The sequence below is a fragment of the Vidua macroura genome, chromosome 5, assembly GCF_024509145.1.
Source record: "Vidua macroura isolate BioBank_ID:100142 chromosome 5, ASM2450914v1, whole genome shotgun sequence".
NCBI classification, from domain to species: domain Eukaryota; kingdom Metazoa; phylum Chordata; class Aves; order Passeriformes; family Viduidae; genus Vidua; species Vidua macroura.
In genome coordinates, this window is record NC_071575.1 from 2,311,695 (window position 1) to 2,332,276 (window position 20,582).

Sequence of the window (20,582 nt, forward strand, 5' to 3'; positions counted from 1 at the left end):
TATGCTTTTTTGGGCCTGAAGCTTGTAACAATTGTCCTTGGTTCTCAAGCTGGGAAAGGATTGTTTTTTCTAACTAAGCTGTGAAGAGAGCCTACTGACATTAAATATGAAGCTCAGAGCTACACACCAAAATCTGAAAAATATGACAGCTAAAACTTAAGGCATCATTTCTCCCCTTTAGAGGCTTGACAAGACCTTCACCTTGTCGATTCTCTATTCTAAACATCTACTAATAATAGGCATTTAATTACAGATAAGTATCTAACAATAGCAAATAACTAACAATAGTAAGCATGTAACAACAGATAAATATCTAATAGTAAATGCCTAGCAACAGGTAACTGGAGGTGCCATGGAAAGGGACCTGGGGGTGCTGGTGGAGGGCAAGCTGGACAGGAGGCAGCAGTGCCCTGGCAGCCAGGAGGGACACCCCTGTCCTGGGGGCACCGGGCACAGCATCACCAGGCAAGGGAGGGGATTGCCCTGCTCTGCTCGGGGCTGGGGCAGCCTCACCTCGAGTGCTGGGGGCAGTTCTGGGTGCCACAGTGTAAAGAAGACACTGAGCTGTTAGGCAGTGCCCAAAGGAGGGCACGAGGAAGGTGAAGGGCATCGAGGGGAAGCCGAGTGAGGAGCAGCTGAGGGCACTGGGTCTGCTCAGCCTGGAGAAGAGGGGACTGAGGGGACACCTCGCTGCAGCCACAACATCCTCATGAGCATCCTCGTGAGGGGAAGAGGAGGGGCAGGCACTGATCTCTTCACTCCCATGGCCAGTGGCAGGACCCAAGGGAATGGCCTGCAGTTGCAGCAGGGGAGGGTTAGGCTGGATAACAGGAAAAGGTGGCTGGGCACTGGAACAGGCTGCCCAGGGAAGTGCTCATGGCACCAAGCCTGGCAGAGCTTAAGAAGGGCTTGGAAAACTCCCTCAGGCTCATGGTGTGACCCTGTGCAGGGCCAGCAGTTGGTCTTTGTTGACCCTTGTGGGTCTCTTCCAGCTCAGGATGTTCTGTCATTCTCTGACTGCAGTCCACTCCCTGCTTCAGAGGCTTTGTCAGATGCTATGCTTAGAGGGAAAAAAGCCCTTTTTTACTGGCTCATCATGTTTATTGTCACCTCATACCTGTTGGGAGAGGTGTGGATGGAATTCTCTGACTCTTATTCAATGACTGTTCTCTCAACGCTGTTTTTAATTAATCTCATTTAAAGGGACTCATTGTTTTGTGGGCAGGGCTCCTTTGCCCCAGGAATTTTAAGTATTTTGATTATGAATATATTATTGAGCCAAAATTATTTTCTTAAAACATCAATAGTCTTACTTCTCCCTTAGTACTCCCTGGCCCTGAGGGAGTTGCTAGGAAAGGTTCTGTCATGTGGAGGTGAAAGAGGAAGGGAAGAAGCTTGGGTTAGTGTGGAGAAACTGAATTTTTCCCACGAAAAATCTCAGTGGAGCTGGGTTTTTACTTCATCCCAAGCTCCCAGTGGTGGGGGGCCAATGTACTGATGGGAGGGCTCTGCCTTTAACATCCTGCCCCACATCCTCTTCCCATCAGTGACAGGAGCAGCAGATAAATAAGGCCATACATGCAGAGAGAACAGCTGTGCCAGTGGTGGTCACCACTCCAACAGTCTCTCTTCAACTCTCCAGGGGAAAAAAAAAAAAAAAAAATTGGCCAGATGGGAGCAGTGTGATGGATTTCTCTGAGCTTTATGAATCACGCTGACCAGTTTCACATTTGGAATCATTAGTTCATCTTCATAGTAAAAAAGAATGATGTGAGAGGTAAGATATGTAGTGCCTTGAATTATGCATGTGGTTTTTATGGTGATATAAACTCCTTTCAAAGAAGAGTTTTACTCCTCTAAGTGATAAACCTTTTCTTTTTTTTCTAAATGTTGTTCCTGAGTCCCTCTTTTAAGAGCATCCATGCACTTATCTGACTGTAGAAAACATGTACCATTATTGAACCTTGCAAAAAACTCCATGTGTGATTTGTTTGGATCAAACTTTTAGACCAACTTTTGAAGCAAAAGTTTTAACTGTGGAAACTTACAGCGGCCTTCAGAAAGAAAAACTGCCAGCACCAGCCTGCACAAATGATGCAGATGTGGTTTCCTTCATACCCTTTGCTCCAAAACAGGGTAAAACTTTGGGCTCCCAGAAATCACTGGGAGTTCAGGGTGCGTAGCACCTGGCAGGGTGAGCATCTGCAAATAAATTGTATTAACATAAAACACTTGAGTCCCTGAGCCCAATGTCCCTGAGTGAAGTAGAACCAAGGTCTTCCATCACTCCCTGGTTGAGCTTCCTATTCATGAGCCCAGCAAGTCATGCCACCACCCTACAGCCCAATAATTATATTTGCAAAATAATGTGAGGGGGAGGAGGAGCACCCTCAGTGTCCTCACAGAATAGTCTCAGCTTCAGAACAGCTTATGGCTTGGAGCAAAAAGCATTTCCCTGGGAGCAGAGTGGCATGGTTTTGAACACCCTTCATCCTTGAGGCTCAACGTGTTCCCCGTAGTGCTCGTGGTGGTGACTCTGCTGCCAGCCTGTTTGCCTGTTTGTGAGTTATTCAGAAACAAAACTTGTAAGTCTTTCTTAGGTGTGGCCTGAACACAGCCAATTTACCCAGCCTCCGTGGCATTTGGGGCAATAATGCCTTGCCTGAGAGTTCAGCCAGGTTTGGGCATATTTTAAGCACCACGATCCTGGTTTTACCAAGATGACAGCAATTCTAAGCACAAGCAAAGCAGAAAGAGGCTGCAAAGAACTTAAGTTGCCTAAGGAAGCCATTTGGCAAAGCACATGCTGGGATTGGGCAGGATTTATGCACCTAAGTTCTACCTAAATACCTAATTTATGGATCTAGGCCAACGTAAGTCTAGCTGTGCCACATGCACTTCTCTGCTAGGGAAAAGACATTGGTTCTGCATGGTGGAAGGCATCCACTGTTCTGGGGATTAAGAGCACTTGCTCTGTGCTTTACTCAGGAAATATTAGGACATGACCACTCCCACCTCAGGAGCCCAAAATGCACACGATTTCCCCCTTGCTGTTGCCAGGCAGCTTTCCACAGCCCCTCGCAGGAAGAGCCATTACTCACTTTGCTCATCATCTAAGGGCTCTGGCTCTTAGGAGAGAAGGGAACTGGTTACAGAATGACTTGTGTTTTCCCCAGAGTATTGTTCCTCTGGTAGTCCATAAATCTCAGGTGCTGTCAGCGCTGAGTGGAAATGAAAGGTATTGCTGGACAGGGAGGAATTCTTGTTTTGCATCCAGTTACTTAAAGACAACTCCAGATCTTCTCACTTTCACTGCTCTTCGTGTCTGGAGTATCTCGTGTGGGACAACAGGGATTTAAAGTTTTGACCACGTGGCACGATGGGGACCAAACCAAACAGCTCGTCTGTCCAATTTTATTTTTCCTGAGGTGTTCAGAACGGGAGAGGGGACAAAGCTGCCTGTGCAAAACACTGTCAGCTGCGAATTACAAATGCCTTGTGGACACAGGAATGCAGCGAGACTTCCCAGCTTCAGCGCTTTATTCAGAAAGTGTTTTTTTGCAAGGCACGGTTCTCTTAGAGATATCATGGCCACGGCACAGCTTTAGTAATTCACATTTGTCATGTACAGCTTCAGTCGAAGGGGCGGATGGCTACGCAGAAACGCACGTGCGATGGGATTGCTCACGCGAATTAAACTTTGCACACGGGCACACAGAGCCATTCCTGCAGCCGTGGGCTCCACCTGGGTTACTGCCACCTCCCCGAAACACGGGATCCGTGCGGCACCCGTGCCACATCCCGGACCCCCTTTGGAACAGGGCCACGAAGCACAGATTTGCACGAAGCGGAAAATTCGCCGCCTCTTTACACTTTGGGGACTAAGCCTTTACATAAGAAATTCCAAAACCGCCCGAAGCGGAGGGCGTGAGAAGAGCGCGTTCACCCGGGGAGGAAACAGGGCAAAACTTTCGATTTCCTTTGTCCTTACGGACGCGACCGGGGGCCGCCAGCGGCGGAGCCGAGCATTTTGGAGCTCGCAGCGCTGCCGGGGCGAACGAGCGGGGCCGGGGGCGAACGAGCGGGGCCGGGGGCGAACGAGCGGGGCCGGGGGCGAACGATCTCGGGGCCGGGGGCGAACGATCCCGGAGCCGCGCTCCGTCCCGGCGCGGCCGCTCCGCTCCGTCCGTCTCTCCCCTGCTCCCGGCACGGCCGCTGCACATCGGATCCCGCCCCCCGGCCCCTCCGGGCCGGCCCCGGCCGCCTCCCGGCGCTGCCTCCATCATCGCCGCCGCTCCCTCCCCGCCCGCCGGAACCGCCCCCGCCGGCCGGGCGCGCCCCCGCGGCCCGCGCGCCCCCGCGGCGGGGCGGGGCGGGCGCTGCGCCCTCCCCTCCCCAAGGTGTTGGCGGCGGCGGCGGGGACGCGCTCGCCGCTCGTGCCCGCGCCGCCCCCTCCCCTCGCCCCCCACCCCTCCCGGCTGTGCCCGGCTCTCCTCCGCGGCTGCGGCTGCTCGGCCATGGCGGAGCTGAGCGCCGAGCGGCTGCGGGCGCTGCCCGGCAGCTGGAGTTACGGGATCAGCCAGGGCGGCCGCGTCTTCTTCATCAAGTGAGCGCGGGGCCGGCCAGGAGGGGAGCGGGGCCGGGCCGGGAGGGGCGTGCGGGGAAGGGATAGGGAAGGGATAGGGAAGGGAAGGGGGGCGGCGGGGCTGCGCCTGCCTGACTCGGTCCGTGTGTCCGTCCCCGCAGCGAAGAGGCGAAGAGCACGACCTGGCTGCACCCGCTCACCGGCGAGGCCGTGATCACCGGGCACCGCCGCAGCGCAGGTAGGACCCTGCCCGGAGCCCTGCCCGGAGCCCTGCCCGGAGCCCTGCCCGGAGCCGTGCCCGGAGCCCCGGCTCGGCCGCCCCACCCGCCCCTGCCCCGGGCGGGCTCAGCCCGGGGTCCCCGCGGAGCCGCCGCAGCCCCCCGGGACGAGCCGCGGTCGCGCTTTCCCCGCACTTCGCGCAGTTGTTCCCCCCGGGGCTGAGCAGCGCTGCCGTCGCCGTGCAGTCCTGCGTGTCCAGCCCGCTTGCCAGTTTCTTCAGGCGCCTGCTCCCCCTGCCCCCCGAGTTGTGCCTGTGTAATGTATCTGTCTCTGCTTTCCCTCCGTTGCCTTGTGTCACCCCTGCGAGGAGGCTGTGTAGTTACCATTAGAGACCGCCTCGTTCCTCCCGTGCTCCTCGCTGGCTACCCCGGTGATCCACCTGCATAGCATCCTTCCCCAGTTTTAGCACGAAACCACCCATCGTATTTCTATTTCCAGCAGTGCCTGGGTTTAAGCACGATAGGTGTACTAGAGATGTAGGGGTTGATTTCGCTAGTCCCCCAGAAACCCTTCTTCTCCCTGCGCTTCCATCTAGGCTGAGAGTCTGTGCGGTTTCCAAGTGACTGAGAGAGCTGGAATAGGTAGGAGGAAAAGGGACTTGAAACATTAGAAATAACTTGGAGGGAGGAGGGTGGAATCGAGTCTTTGCTTCTGCTGCTTGTTCCACTCTGGAGAAGTATCAGCAGGAGGTGCTGGAGGAGGAGGATTTACAGCAGACGCTCCGGAGACCCGGAGCCAAACTCTTGACGGCTGGAGCTGCGCACAGGCTGCGTATGCCGCTGGGAGGTGGTGGAGTGTAGTAATACGTGCAGTTGTTTTTCATGTATATAAGCACTTGGATAATCACGGGGAAATAATCTGCAAGTGAATTGGTCTGTATCAGATTATTTGCTTTTTATGTTTGGTTAATACTTATGCATTAAGGAATCAGAAACAGCCTTTTAGAAAACTGTGGGCAGCCTTTTTTTTTTTGTTTTTTTTTTTTTTTTTTTGTTTTTTTTTTTTTTTTGTTTTTGAGTTGGGAATAGTTTAAAAACCACAGGTTTCTGGCTATTAGAACCCTGCGGCTTGATTTGCAGCGAAGGTTTTGTTGTTTGTAAGAAGTCATTTAATGCTGGGAAATAGAACTACTGATTGTTATCAGGCTCCTCTTGCTCCTGCTCTCAGATTGAGAAAGTGGCCTTCATCTACAGCAATATGCATGGGGGCAGATGTGTGTGAAGTGCTTTCCTTGTTCAATACTGGCATTGGCTGAGTATTAATTCTGTTTTTAAACTATTCCCACTGTCCCTGTTGACCGATGATGATTCCCCAGTAATTTTCCAAGTGTCTCATTTGTTTTTGCTGTTAAGTGCCTTCTAAAGGAAATGCAGTTTGCTTTTGAGTATCTGGAGTATTGTGTGTAACAGAGCAGAGTTATCATCAGGTAAATTAAACTTGTTTCTGAACACAAGGCTGAGGCATGACCTTTGACCATAATTCATCAATCAGATACCAAAGTGTCTAAAAACCAAATCTGTTCCTGTAGTTTTCCTCATTCATGTGTATGTTAATGAATCTTTCCACACACAGATATAATCAAACAGAATTATTCTGGGGTTTATCTCTTCCTTTGCTCTGACCATTGTTCTGAAACCTAATCAAAATATATTCAAAATACATCTTCTCTTAAGAAACAATTTTTGAGTGAATGGCACTTCTTTTGCAGATGTATGTTATTGTAAAGCTCTCTGTTAAACAATTCTGTGAGGCATGTTCTAGATGGTGAGGAAAGCTTTGTCCTCCATTACGAATTGAAGTGCTTTTTATTCTTTGAGCTATTCAGCTCAAACTCAATAGGGTATTTTTTGCAAAGTTCTTATAGCAGCCATAAATACTTCTGCTGGAGAGACTTCCTGTTTGCTGTACTTTGCCCCGTGCCATTATCAAAAGACACCTTGATTTTTGTTCTGCAGAAGACAGGAGTGAAAAAAAAAACAGCCAGAGCAAATAAGTAATGGGCAGGATGAAAACCACCACATGACCCAGCCTGATTTTTTTTTTCTTTAGGAAATGCATTCTTGCTTTTATAATTCAATGAAGAGCGTTACGTATCAGTAATTTTTTTAATTGATGGGGGCAAACTTTTAAGGGTAGAGGTGCATGGAGGTGCCCAGCATCTCCAGAGCTTCCATCACACCAGGAAACTTACTTGAGAAATTCTGACCATTAGTGGTATGGGTTTTTTTTTTATATCTGGACTCCTGACTCTTAAGAGTGGTAATAGAAAGGAAGAGATGCACCCACATCCTCCACTAGATTTACATGGAAAATTATTTTCATGTAAAATGCAACAGAGTTGTAAACACTGCAGGAGCACTTGTTAGTCACAACAGTGGTGGAATTATGCTAATGCAATGCTAATGCTCTGTGGTGCAGTTGATATCGTGCCTCTTAAGGAGCTTGTGACTTGCATGGAACTCAGTTGGATGGATTTTTGTTCAGATCTCTGCCTGCCAGGTGATCTGGTGCTGCTGAAGTTCAGGGCAGGGAGATCTGGCGATGACCCTGAGCTGCTGGGCAGAGGAAGGAGCGTTAAACAAGGGCACACTTAAACCATCCTTGTTATTATTTGACAACGAGAAGCCCCAATCAGATTTCTCAGGTGTGCAGCTTCTCTTGGCTTACAGAGCTCCCACTTAGGCAGTCTTGTGAGTCAATTCTGAAATCCTTCTTTCTGGGACTAAAGGTTTCGACATGAGGAATCAGACACAGTATTTTAACTACCTTAGTGTTAGGGAGCAGACCAGCATCATTTCTCATTTCAAAAGGTAATTGGAATGTTTTGCTGCTTGTTTTCCAGACTTACCCACAGGTTGGGAGGAAGCCTATACTTTTGAAGGTGCAAGATATTATGTAAAGTAAGTTGAATGTTTGTCACAATACTATAATTTTCAATTAGTTTGTCTAAATGTCGCTGTAATTCTGAATGCTTTCCATACTGAACTTCCGTGTTGTGCTAGAAATCCAAAAGGAGCATTTCAATTTGTCTTAGGGTATCTGGTCCTTTGTTTACTGAATTCTGCGCAGCTAAAAAAATTTCTTGACTTTTTGTGTTAATTAAAGCTGTGTGAGGATGCAGATTCAAATGCAGTTTCTGCTGTAAATGTAACCATCTAGCAACAAATGTCCTTGCAAGCCAAGAAAACCTTGAATTTGTCTGCTTGCTTGACATTTGTGTGTGTACCCTCTTGTGCCACAAATGCTTTCACAAGGGCAAGATCTTACTTCATCACTGGGAGAAGAGCCTTGATTTCAGCCCTGTTCTCTAATTACATGGTTTAAAGCCACACTGAAGGTTTAATTTGGCCATTTTCTTTGCAGACCTCTTGCTTCTGCTTCTAGCATTGATTTCCTTTTTTTTTTTTTTTTTTTTTTTTCTGGTTTTAGTATGTTTTGAGGAGCACATTCACTGTGGTAGCCTTGCTGTGTGTATTGTCTTTTTGGATGAGAGACATGAAAATCAAGCTTTTGTGTAGAAGTCCAGAGCATGTATTGGTTGGATCTGTACAAACTTCTTACAGGCTTTTCCTCTCCAGATAGTTAGACCATCCTCACCTGGAAAATTTTTAAGTGGCACCTATGTATATTGGGTCAATATGCTTCTTTTTCTTCTGTTTAACAATTCACAGGCTTTTCTCAGTCCATTCAGGAGTTTTTGCTCACTGCACTGTTTGGTTTGCTGTCATTAAACTAAAAGCATCATTGGTGTGTGATAACTTTTATGAGTGAAGGTTACAGATAGAATTTGTAGGCTGCAGGTAGGTTTCTTCTGTGCTGCAGTGTTGAGCACAAGGCTGCTGCTCTGTGTGAGATGCATTGTGGACAGTGTGAGGTGGATGTTTTATGTGCGTTTCGTGGTTTATTTTATATGAGTGTGTTTGATTTTTGTCCTAAGCAAAATTTAAAAACATATATTGAAGCATAATGCTCCCAAAAATCTGACCAGAATACATGCTGTGCTGTCTAGGAGGGCAGATTGTTTATTGATAAGCAACATGTTTGTTTTTCTGTTCTGTTCTGCCTGCTTGCAATTTACATTGCAGGAGTGTTGAGTAGCAATTGACAAGAAATACACCAGACTGAGGACAGGGATCCACTGAGAATTTTACCTCTGGAGTTCTGTGCAGACTGTTAAATGAAGACAAGTGAGAATTAAAGAAAGCTGTGTTTGTGTGTGTATACAAAAAAAATTCTTCTAGACTTCGAGATGGAACCTTTTCTTGCAGAATAAGCCTATGAACAGTGTGTTGGCCAGCTGTAGTAATTGAAAAATAGCAACTTGAGTTTTCCTGGAGTAAACAAGTATGTGAACAGCTGTTGTAGAGCTCTTCTGGACTGTGTGCTGGGTTGTTTGTGTACCCTTGTCCTTCCAAGATCTTGTGTTCCAGGTGTTACCAAAACTGTGAGGATGTGCATGGAGCTGATTGTTTTGCTGATAGCCAGCACCAAATAGCTCAGTTTGTGTCTGAAAGTTGTTTGTTTTGCTGATAGCCAGCACCAAATAGCTCAGTTTGTGTCTGAAAGTTGTGCTGTCTTTGAAAACACGTTGCACAAACACTTCTCTGGGATTTGGTAGATGTAGGAGGATAGCAGGGATGGTGCTGTCAGGCCTGCTGAAAGGTTCACGTGGTCTGACCAGTTTGGCATCCTCAGCTAAATACTGGTTTGTTGTGTAGTGTCTCAGGCTGAATTTGAATTCCTGCCCAGTGATAGCTTCTCCTTTTAAAGCAGTCTCACATTCAGCCCTGCTGGTGCTAGAGAGGATGTGAGAGCTAACGTAGACAGGGTGACAACGTTATAATCACTGTCTTCTAATCCTAGGCAGTGTAACTCGGGGTGATGTGTTGATTATAATAATTCTGGTTGTCTGAATTTTAATTACTGTGGGGCTTCTGCATGAGGGGCAAACAGCACAGGCTGTTGTGACCTTCTGCCATGCAAACACCCCCACGTGTGGATTTTTAACCGTAACCTGGCTCATTTGTGTTTACTGATTTGCGGAATATTAGCGTTTGTTTTGTCAATTACAGTGTAATAAACCATGTCAAAACTATAAATATTGAAAGCTTGTTTGTGGTTAGGTCTGAAATAAACATATTGTTTTATGTTCCATATGAGTTACAAAGTTACAAGGAAATGAATGTTGATGTCATGCTTTTGGTGCTTCAGCCAGTGAAACCTGTCTGTTCAATTCCTGTGTCCAGTCAGAGTTGGACAAGAAGGGCAGTCAAGTTTCCTGATCACATAAATAATTTGACTTAACTTCTGAGGCACAGCTTCAAATATGTGGGTTGAATAGAAATGTTTAACAACCTTCCTTTATGGTAAGATCTTATGCTAGACTGTGTTTGAAAATAAAAACCTTTTGAAAATTATTCTTCTGGTTCTTTAATAATAGGTCTTCAGTGTTCCAAGTGGGTGTGTTGCTGAATCTATTACTGTGCTTTTTTTTGGCTTTGATGTAGTAAACACTGTATAATCAAATTGGGATAATGTTGAGGAGATAATCGTCAGCTAAATCTTAACATTCCTTGCACTGGCATTTCAAACAAGTGACTCAGTATAGAGGCTGCACTGAAATGTGATTCTTTTTAAAGGACACTGTATTTTTCTTGGGATGTGTGCACTCGGTTTCAGAATAAGTAAATACCAAACGGTGACTTATTTTACACATTTTTTTTCCTCTCCTGTGGCATTGAATTTGTTCTAGTTTTAAAGTGGAAAGATACACTAAAACAGGGACAGATAAGGAGTTGTTCCCATTGCATACTGTGGTTTTCTTTTGGTGTAGGGTTGTCTTAGTAAGTTGATGCTAGCTAGGACTTTGACCTTTTTGGCATGCTCTTTTTTCTGGGTTTTTTTTTGAGCAGTAGAATATTTGCTAATGACAGAATCATTTCCCCAAATCCTCCTCACATCTGGTAAACCCAAATGACAAAAGGCGTTGTTTGCTATTTGGAGTTAAAAAATGTGCAGTGCCTTGCTACCTTGTGTGTGTTCTCAGGAGAGTGTAGGGGTTTTGTCTCTTTCAGGGTCAGGGAGTCTGGGTTTGTTTATTTTATATCAGACCTGTGCACAGACAGCCCTTCATTGGCACTTGGTGGGAACTCTAGCAGTAAACTTTGCTGAAATAACTAAACTTTTACGCAGAATACAGAGCCCTTGACTGTAGAACTGATAACATTCATTTCTAACATTTGTTATTTTCAGTTAAGTATTGAATCTTCTGTATTGTGAAGCAAAGCTCCCGAGGCTTAAAAATTGTGGTGCAGCAAACTTGCTATTTTTTTTTTGTCCTGCTTAGGGTCCTTCACTGGACTGGTTACTTGTGCTGAGTGGATTGTGCACTCGTGAGCTCTGAAAAGTTAAGGGCTTTATCCCCAAAACACATCTCAGCTGGGCAGTAGTATGGGAAGCTTAAGTTATTTATGTTATTTATAAGTGCCTAAGGAAAAGGACCCCACAGGAAAATCCCATTATGATACTTCTCAGTAGAAAAAATACACCTGGTCACGGGCCTCAGACTCCTCACCTGGTAAGGTCATTGAGAATTGCCAGCTTGATGTTTTTAGGACTTTTTGCTGACTTCATAATCTTAAGGCACCAAAGCACTGGGTTTGAGGACCATAAAATTACATAAATGCGTGTGTGTGCATTTATGCATGTGTTTAAGAAACCCTTCTCATTGGTTAAAATGACTCAATGATCTAAACTCAGGCATTTGCTTACTTCTCTTGCATTTTTGGTTCTCATTGCAGTAGTTCTGAAGAGATGTTCAATGTTTTGTATTGCTTTTTGCTTTTCAAACAAGGGTTTATATTATTTAAATTACTAATTTGCCAAATAAGGTTGTTCTAAAAATCAATCCAAAGGTGATATTTGTGGAATTTTACATCACTCTGCCTAGGTTGGTTTCTACAGAAGTACTGTTAAGTAAGCTGTATGCATGTTAGAATTTGATTTTTCTTAACTTTGCTGTAGGACTGACACTTTTGGGGCAGTACAAAAGCTGACTGCAAAAGTTCTTAAAAACCTCAAAGAATTAAGAGGGTTGAAGTTTCATTTTTGGGGTTTTCTCTTGAAGTTTACCTTCTTCTGTGCTCATCAGAACAGTTTTTTCCTGTTGCTGGCTGAACCAAGGCATTGGCAAACCCTGGCCAAAGCCGAGGTGAGTTCACTGTTGCATCAAATAGAGGTTTTGTGTGCTTTTGTAGAGACTTTTTATCAGTGCAGGTTTGTTTATTGTAGACATGTAGCTTGAAAATTGGGAAGGCAAGAGAAATTTATTAAGCGATTAAAAGGGATAAGATCTCATTCAGCTCCGAGTTTCTGTTGTTTACTAAAATAAACCTGTGCTCATTGAGAATTCAGCTTTCGTTTGAACCTTTGTCTTTTATGTGCATTCTAAAGATCCTTTCTCATTCAGCTGAGACTTTCTCCAGAAAAATCAAAGAACAGCCAGTGGTGTTTGCAGAAAAGCCGTTTCTTGAAAGGAAAAAACGGAATTTGAGAAAAATACGAACAAATGAAACCGTTTTTCTCCAAGACTAAGAATCTCAGTCTTCCTCCTGGAAATTTAGTTCTTTTCTTGTTACCTCTAACCTTTATTTTACTAAAACAAAGAATAAACTTAATTCTTTTTCTCACATTGTGAGACCTATAGGTCAAATAAGAGTGTATTGGGTGAACTGGGACTCAGCTAGAAGCTGCCCTGTGCCTTTTGGAGTGAGCAAAGCTGCTCAGATGAGGAGAACTTTTTTTTTTTTTGGGAATGCCTGCACATTTATTATCTGTTTCAACATTTGCTTCTTTCTTCCACTGAAATATTCCAAGAACCAAAAATACCGCAGAGCTGAAGCTGGGTGTGGAGGTGGAAGGATTTTAGGCACAGGAAGAAATGGGTGTGGGTCAGAGGAGAGGTGGGACTGCGTCCAAAAAGCAGCTTCTGATGGGTTGGATGTGGAAGGACAGGGCTGTAGGTATTGCTGGACTGCAGGAGAAGGCTAAAAGGGTGGGAGCAGTTGCAGGAGGAGTGGAGACACAAGCAGGCAGAGAGGAGCAGTCAGGAAAAGGAGTGGGAGCTGACTTCCTAGGGGCAAACTTAATGGGATTGCTCCCAGAGGGAAGGGTGGCAAAAGTTCACCCTGCAAAAACAAGTTGTCTGACTCGTGTGCAGGTCTGGAAGGGCCCATTATCCCTGGCTTAGGAGTCTGTTTCAAAGTTAGTCTGGGAGGTGGAATATCAAATGTGAATGTTAGGAATTGCTGTGCTTCTAAAGGCTCTTTTTGCCTGTGACGTCTGTGGTTGGTATTTTGAGCTGTCTCTTTCCTGAAGTGTGTTTCTAAATTGGGCAATACCTTAAATGCTTCAGTTTCACTGAGAAAGACTTGAAAATGAATAATCATTTAAAAACACAAAAATACCTATACGTAAGTAGTTACATGAAATACTGAAGTCCATGAGAAAGATATTGAAGACACTCAAAGATATTGAAGAGACTTCTTTGGTATTTGTGACCAAATTAGTAGATTGGTCTCTAGCTTTAGAACCTTGCTTTTGAAGTGGAAAGATCTTTCCCTAGCTTTGGTCTCTTTTGGTGATTAGTAGCAGATAAAGTGGATATGCTCTACTGCTGTGAAGTGAATTCTTACATGGTCTTTCATTTTTATGTGAAGGATGGCAAAAAGCAAAGGAAATGCTCATCAATCAAAACTTTCATGTAGGTGGTCGCTGCAATGTTTAATAAATACAGTGGTACATTTTTTTTCCCCCAAACCTTCCCCCCTTTGCATTGATGGGCCTTCTTAAGAATGATTTTGGGGCACATATCAGTATTTCACCTTTCTGTTTTGTCTGGGTGCTGCACAGGTTCCTTTTCTTTTCCCCATCTTGGTACCCATATCCTGCAGCACCTGGAACTGAGGGACACTTCCAAAAACACCTCACCTCTATTGTTATGCAATACACCTCTATTTGTTACAACTTTCACAGGTCCAAATTTCACCTGGTGCCTTTTATGTGCTGCTTTTGCTTTAAAGGAGTTGCACCCACTTTCTTTTTAATTTTTTTTTTTTTTGATTCCCTGTGGTCTGACAGAGTTTTGTTGTGCTGATCAAACCTGGTGTCTGTTGTGGTGTTGCACCAAGCCTGTTTTTCCTGCACATGTTTGTGTTACCCCAGCTCTTATTCTAATGAATTACCCTTGCATTAAGCCTGAGATACACTGGGGCTGGCAGTGCAGAGCACTCCTCAGTTCGCTCCTGTGAGAGGGGGGAGAAGGCTCTTGTGGAGCTTCAGGCAAAGAAATCCTTGCTGGAAGCAAAGCTCCACAGCCCTGACTGCTGGGATTTCTGCCAGCGTGGTGCCTGGATGTGTGTTCTTTTCTGAGTTTCAGTAAGTAAATACCTAAATTTAAACTCTTTCCCCTCCTCTCTCTCCCTCCTCCCTCGCCTTCTTGCTTTGGGATGTGTGAGATAACCATGATTTCAGTTCTCCTGCATTTTGGTTGAAGGGAGGGGGTTCTCTGGCAGTGATGTTGAAGGGGGAGGAAGCTGCACGAGTAGTAGCCACCATCAGAAGTAGAAATTTGGGGATGGGAATTTGACAGCAGAGGCACTCCAGTGAAACTCTGCTTGCCAGTGCTGGCTAGGACAGGAAGGTCTGGTTGTATGGTTGGTTGTGAAGTTGCATCTTTCTGCTCCAGACCTATGAAACTTGAATTGAATACTTGTTTGAAATCTATGGGGTGGGGGGAAAAAGGCTTTTGAGCAGTATTTTGAATGCCTGTGTGACCCATGATTGTCTTGAAGCTTTATATAAACAATTTAAAAGACTCTTGCATATTCAGGAGGCTCCACAAACTTAGTTCTTCGTGGCTTTCTCCACTGTGATTTAGAAAGAGCAATTATTTGTAAGGAAAGGTATATTGCCAAGCAACCTGACCTTTAAAATCAGCTCTGTGCTTTTTCTTCTTCCAGAATCAATTGTAAATCATGTTTAATAGAAACAAGTGCTTTAAAAACAAATTTTGTGCTTTATTAACTGGAAATGTTTCAGTGTGTCAGACCAGGCAAGGGAGGTCCTAGTAAGAAAAGGTGTTTGAAAGCAGAATGCCTGGTGGAAGTTGCAATTTCAAATGCCATCTTTCCATTCCAGTGTTTCCTGGAAGCTTTTATCATCTTTACTACTCACTGAATAAGCAGTAATTGCACAAATCCTGCAAAAATACAGCTTTGGATTTCGTTCTGAGCCGTACTACTAGCAAAATTCTGTCGTTTGGGATTTTTTTTTTTTAATTCCTTATTTTTTTATTAAATCCTTCAGATTATGCAGCTGCTGAGCAACATCCGTAACATTTATCATTTCTGAGAATCTGTTTTTGAGATGAGTAAAAACATGTGATGTATAATCTTTAAATTTTTTCAATGAACTTGGCTTATAAAAAGGACAGAAATCCCTCTTTGAAATAAAATTTTGTGAGCAACAAGAATGAAGACATGGTGCTCTCAAATGCTTACAGTGAAGAAAAAAACCTTTTAATCTGATTTACTTGAATGCCTAAAAGGGGAACTTGGTTTCCTCGTGGCTGAGATTGTGAGGGGGAGAGTTTTGTTATGGATTTTAGATGTTGTTCACACCATTTTGTAGGGTTGCTTTTGTATTTTTTTGATGAGCAAGGAAAATCCTCTAGATGAATATAAAACTCTCTGGTTGAAATCTTTTGTGAGGTTTGATGCAAAGGTTGAAAAAGAAAGTTGCAAACAAGAATACATGTTTGAGCAATCAATGTCGAAAGAGCAAGTGTTCATTTTAATGATGAATTTTAATCAGAAGAATGATGCAAGTTAAACCTCATTAGATATTCATATCATCTGTTCTCATCTGAAATCTCTCTTGTGGTACAAACTCAAATATTCTCTCCTTGATGTGGGTATCAACGTGGGCATCAGTTGCTTACCTGGTCTGAAACACTGAAATATTTTCAGTTGTTAAAGCACACAGATATTACCTTTTTTTTTTTTTAATTAATAAAATTTCAGCTTCTGCTGATTGATCCATCTTCTTTGTTGTATCAGCAGAGTTAAAATAATTTGACTTTTGGCACTGCTGAGGGCACACCTCCAGTGCTGTGCCCAGCTCTGGCCCCTCAGTTTGGGAAGGATTTTGAGACAGCTGAGCACATCCAGAGGAGGCAACGAGGCTGGAGAGGGGCTGGGAACACAAACCCTGTGAGGAACCACTGAGGGAGCTGGGGGTGCTCAGCCTGGAGAAAAGGAGACTCAGGGGTGACCTCATTGTATGACTTACACCTTTCAACTCCCTGAAAGGTGGCTGTGGCCAGGTGGGGTTGGTCTCTCTCTCCAGGCAGCACTGACAGAACCAGAGGACACAGCCTCAAGCTGCACCAAGGGAAATACAGGTTGGATATCAGGAAAAAGTTTTTTTACAGAAAGAGTGATAAAGTTCTGGAATGGCTGCCCTGGGAGGCGATGCAGTCACCATCCCTGGATGTGTTTAACAAAGCCTGGATGTGGCACTGGGTGCCAGGGTTGAGTTGAGGTGTTGGGGCTGGGTTGGACTCGATTTCCAGCCTAGTCATTCTGTGGATTCTGTGAATTTGAAGGGTTTGGGAGCCTAAATGGTTACACTCAGCGATGGGGGTCTCGGGCTATGTGTAAAGCACTGGGTTGGGGTTTCTTAGCCTGGTTCCACACCCACCCCTGGGCACTGCAGCAGAAAGTCCTGATCCCTGCAGCCTTGGCTCCTGCCTGTGCTCCTGCTTTTGCTCAGCTCCAGGTAAAAATGAGCTGACAGCCCTGCAATCTGCAAGGTCTCTTCATCAGCCGTGCCTTGAAGTGCTGTGGGGATGAGGCTGGAAGGAAGCAGGGTGTGAGTTGTGCCAACACTGCTGCCAAAGGTGTTTTATTTCTTCTGTACTGAGCCTTGTATTTCTTTATCTGCAACTCCTGTCTGTCTGACAATTCGGTAACTAAATGAAAGGTTTTTTTCCTGTAAACTGAATTTAAAAGTCTCCCAGGTTTAAACTTCCTCTGTAGTGATTGCCACAAAGAGGAGGGTTTAAGGAAAGTTTTTTGTTCTTAAGAGCAGATAAACTGACAACAAAACCATTAAATTTGCCTACTTTGCTAGCTGAATATATTGCACAGAACACAGTAAACAGCATAAAAGGTGACATTTAGAATTATTCAGATGAGTGATGCCTAGTAGTATGGTAAAGTGATATCTGCTTAAATGTAAATTTAATGAAAGGTTATCCTTTTGGTCTTCCTGTTACCACTGGTGTTTATTTCTTACATACATATACAGAGCACATTGTTCTTTTTGCCTGTTCTGCAGACCACCCACTCCCAAATTTCTTACCTGGAGTATTTGCATTTTGCTTCGCTTTCAAAATATAATAAAAATCTGAACCTTTTCCTGAAGTGCTCCTTATTCTTGCATTCTGAGCTACACACTTTGCAATGTGCTTCAGAGTTGAGCTCACTCTGTGGTTTTCATCCAGCTCCAGGTGAGAGTGCCAAACCTGTCTAACAAGAAATTCGGGATTTCTGGTGCCTCTGATTGCTCATTTTGTGGTTCAAAACAACAAAAAGTGCTATCAAATTCACCAATTCAAACGCCAGTGTTTTATCCTGTTCATTAGAATCTTTTGTTTGGGTGCTTGCTGCCTCAAAACACTTTTGAGTTCAGATATGTAAGTTCCTTGAAAATCTTGCTGTTTAGTTGCTGCAAAAGAAGTGAGACAGAAGTAGGAATCAGTCTGTTGATTAAAGTGGTGATGTCCTATTAGGCTCTAAGTGGGATTTGCTGTGTTTCACAGCCCTCGATGATTTAAGCAATGATTGCATCAGGCCGAGGAGTTGGAATTATCAGGCCTTAAAGAAGAAGGGGAGGAAGTCTTTTGCTCGGTAATGGAGTTGTTTTTTCTTTCTGACTTTTAGTGATGCTGTTTTTAAGTCCTTAGTGCAGACAGAGACTTCTCAAACTTTTAATGAGGATTGAAGGTACTCTCATTTTTGTCAAGTTTTGCAATCATTAGCTTAGATAAGAGTTCTTTTATTATTTTCCTTGAAAAACTGCCTTGTGCAATTGTAAACAGGGTTTTAAAAGACGTTCTGGTAACTTAAGGCTTTTATTTATTTTTTCAAGGAGGTGAAGAAATGAATCTGGCACTGTTTCAGAACCTGTGTGTCTCATACACTTTCACCAGGCCTGGTATACAGGAGATTATGTTGCTGGCAGAGTGAATCTGTAACGAACAAACAAAATGTTCCACTCGTTTCAAGATGGGTCTAAGAAAAATTGGAGTAGAATTTGTGGAAAATTGGCTCTTGTATTCCTACCTAATTTCTTTGCAGCAGTGGGGACCTGAATTGTAATGAATGGTGGTGAATAGATTTTTGGATTTGATTTAACAGCTGGGTTCACCAAGTGTCTCTATTAGGAATGGTCAAAAGCAGAGCTTATGGAGGGTTTTATGGTTTGGGATTTTTTTTCTGTCCGAGTTTGACATAGATACATCAACCACAACAAAAAATCAAACGCAATGCAGACAAAGCTGCAGTTGGCAGCTGTTAATTTGTTTTGATCAGAGACAAATATTTCAAGTCTTCTGATCAGTTTATTTTCCTTGAGCTGAAGTAATTTGGTTTTTTAGTAGTCTAAAAGCCTCTCTGCACCACTGGTTTGGAAAAAAAGAATAGGGATTTATTTATATCAGAAAAACAACTGTCTCCAACTCTTTGTCTCTTCAGTCCTTCTCTTCTGCTGTTTGACCTTCTCTTTCTCTTCCTTTTTATCTTATTTCTGTATACATGCCCTTATTGTTCACCCTACTGTTTTCACTGTTACTCTGCTTGCTTCTAGCACTGGTAGCTCAAGTAGTGTTAGACATGATCTTCCCCAGTTGGACTGCATGCCAGATTTTCCTAAGGGGAATGTAAATACTGTGAGGTCAATGCAGTATCAAATGCCTGCAGCCTGAAATGAACCCAGCAGGATTTTCTGCTATTCAGTCAAAATTAAAACCTGCTCAGGATACACTGCTAAATGTTGAAAAGTCAAGACTCTGAATTATGTATTAAGCTTTACAGATTTTCTAATTTTTTTTTTTTTTTTACTTTAAGCTTTCTTTTTTTTCCCCTAACGTGAAAGAGTGTGCACTAGAGACTACTCACTAGAACTGTGGTAATTAAGAGATATGTTTAGAAACCTCTCTCTGTAAACTGATGGATTAGGTTACTTGGTTTATTTCTAAAAATGAGGAAGAGGTGAATGTGTGTGCATGCTCACCTGCAACATATTTAATACAGTGACACTTAAACATTCAACGAATGTGCTGTAAATAGCAAATAAAATCTTCAGCCCATCCATTCCTCTGTGTTTCCCTTCACTCCTCCCTTTGTCCCTGAAAAAGAATGGGCAGGGGTAAACTCGCATGGCACAGCAAAACCAAATTGCTGCTTATGACGTTCTCCTGTGCTTCAGACAACCTGCTGGTCGTTCTGTTGAGGGAGAGTTGCTCCCTGTGATCCCTTCAGGTCAGTGATGCTCTTGTGACAGTTTGAATTGCTTGCATCTGTGTGCTGCTAGGGACCAGAACTTCTGGTTTTACAAGGAGGGGAAGTAGAGATTAACAGCTGAACTCGAGGGGGTTTTGCTGTGCAGGGCTGCTGTCAGTAGATGAAAACACTTTATTTGTCTTCCAGACTGTTTTCTGTGAAAGACTGGCTGCTGTTGGTTTGGGGAAGAATCTAATTGATGAAATTAGAAGAAAATAACCTCTGAGTGTTCATAGACAAGCCAGGAGTTGAGTTGTTCTTTGGTATTTTCTGTTGGCCACACCGTGGCAAGACCATTTCTTTCTCCAGGTCTCTTAAGGTGTCATGGTAATGTCCCTGTGAAATGACAACAGAAAAATCCGACCTGTGGTCAGGGAATGTTTGCTTTCTTTAAAAATCAAAGCTGTTTTATTTTTGTGAGGAGATAAATAGTGTTGTGGTCGTTAGATAAGTCCCTACTGCTTCACAATGTTTCTGTTATGTTCCTGGTAAAGTTCCATGGTTTTGTCTGGGAGGCTTCATGATGCTCAGATGAAGGAATATTTGGTTATTGAATGCTACACTTTGATTTTCTCAGTGGATTAAAGTGGGTATTGAAAATAACTGTTAGAGGTATTGATGAAAAACTACAGTGCTGAACAGAGAATAAAACAGATTTTAAAATGAAAAGCATTAGTAGCTGTCATGTAAGCAAAGTAATGTTAAGTTCAAATGAATACATTATGAAATACTCATTCTGAAGCAAAGATGAATGTATTATGGAGTGTAAAACTGTCTAGCTTTATTAATACTTAGTTTTGTGCCATTGGACAGCATTTTTTACTAGAAGTAATTTACTTGGGAGATCAACATTTCTCTCTAAAAATGAAAAGCATAAGCACCTGTGTGCTGGTAGGCCATTGCTTAAAATACTCAAGTATAAAATCAGACTATTGGCTGTGAAGGAATAGGAACAGCTCATCTATCAGTTCTATTTTTTTAAATAAAATGAAAAGCTATTTTGTTACTTAATAAAAGAATGTATGTGTGGGGTTTTTTGTTGTTGTTTGTGTAATGATGTGACAGTAATTCCCAAAGTCCATTTGAAAATTATG

The 20,582-nt window shown here is 43.7% G+C and overlaps 1 protein-coding gene across 7 annotated transcripts in view; it reads left to right on the plus strand.

The window, feature by feature from the left end:
• The first annotated feature begins 4,468 nt into the window (after positions 1 to 4,468).
• Positions 4,469 to 20,582, plus strand: part of PLEKHA5 (pleckstrin homology domain containing A5) — a 165,195-nt gene continuing 149,081 nt past the window's right edge. For 6 of the 7 annotated variants that reach the window (XM_053977564.1, XM_053977569.1, XM_053977565.1 and 3 more), the window contains exons 1-3: positions 4,469 to 4,606; positions 4,747 to 4,823; positions 7,707 to 7,764. In XM_053977564.1, coding sequence (XP_053833539.1) covers positions 4,518 to 4,606; positions 4,747 to 4,823; positions 7,707 to 7,764 — 224 coding nt within the window. In that variant the 5' untranslated portion in view covers positions 4,469 to 4,517. Of the gene's footprint in view, positions 4,607 to 4,746; positions 4,824 to 7,706; positions 7,765 to 8,949; positions 10,282 to 20,582 lie in introns of those variants that run through there. The other variant, XM_053977568.1, reaches the window with a different exon arrangement.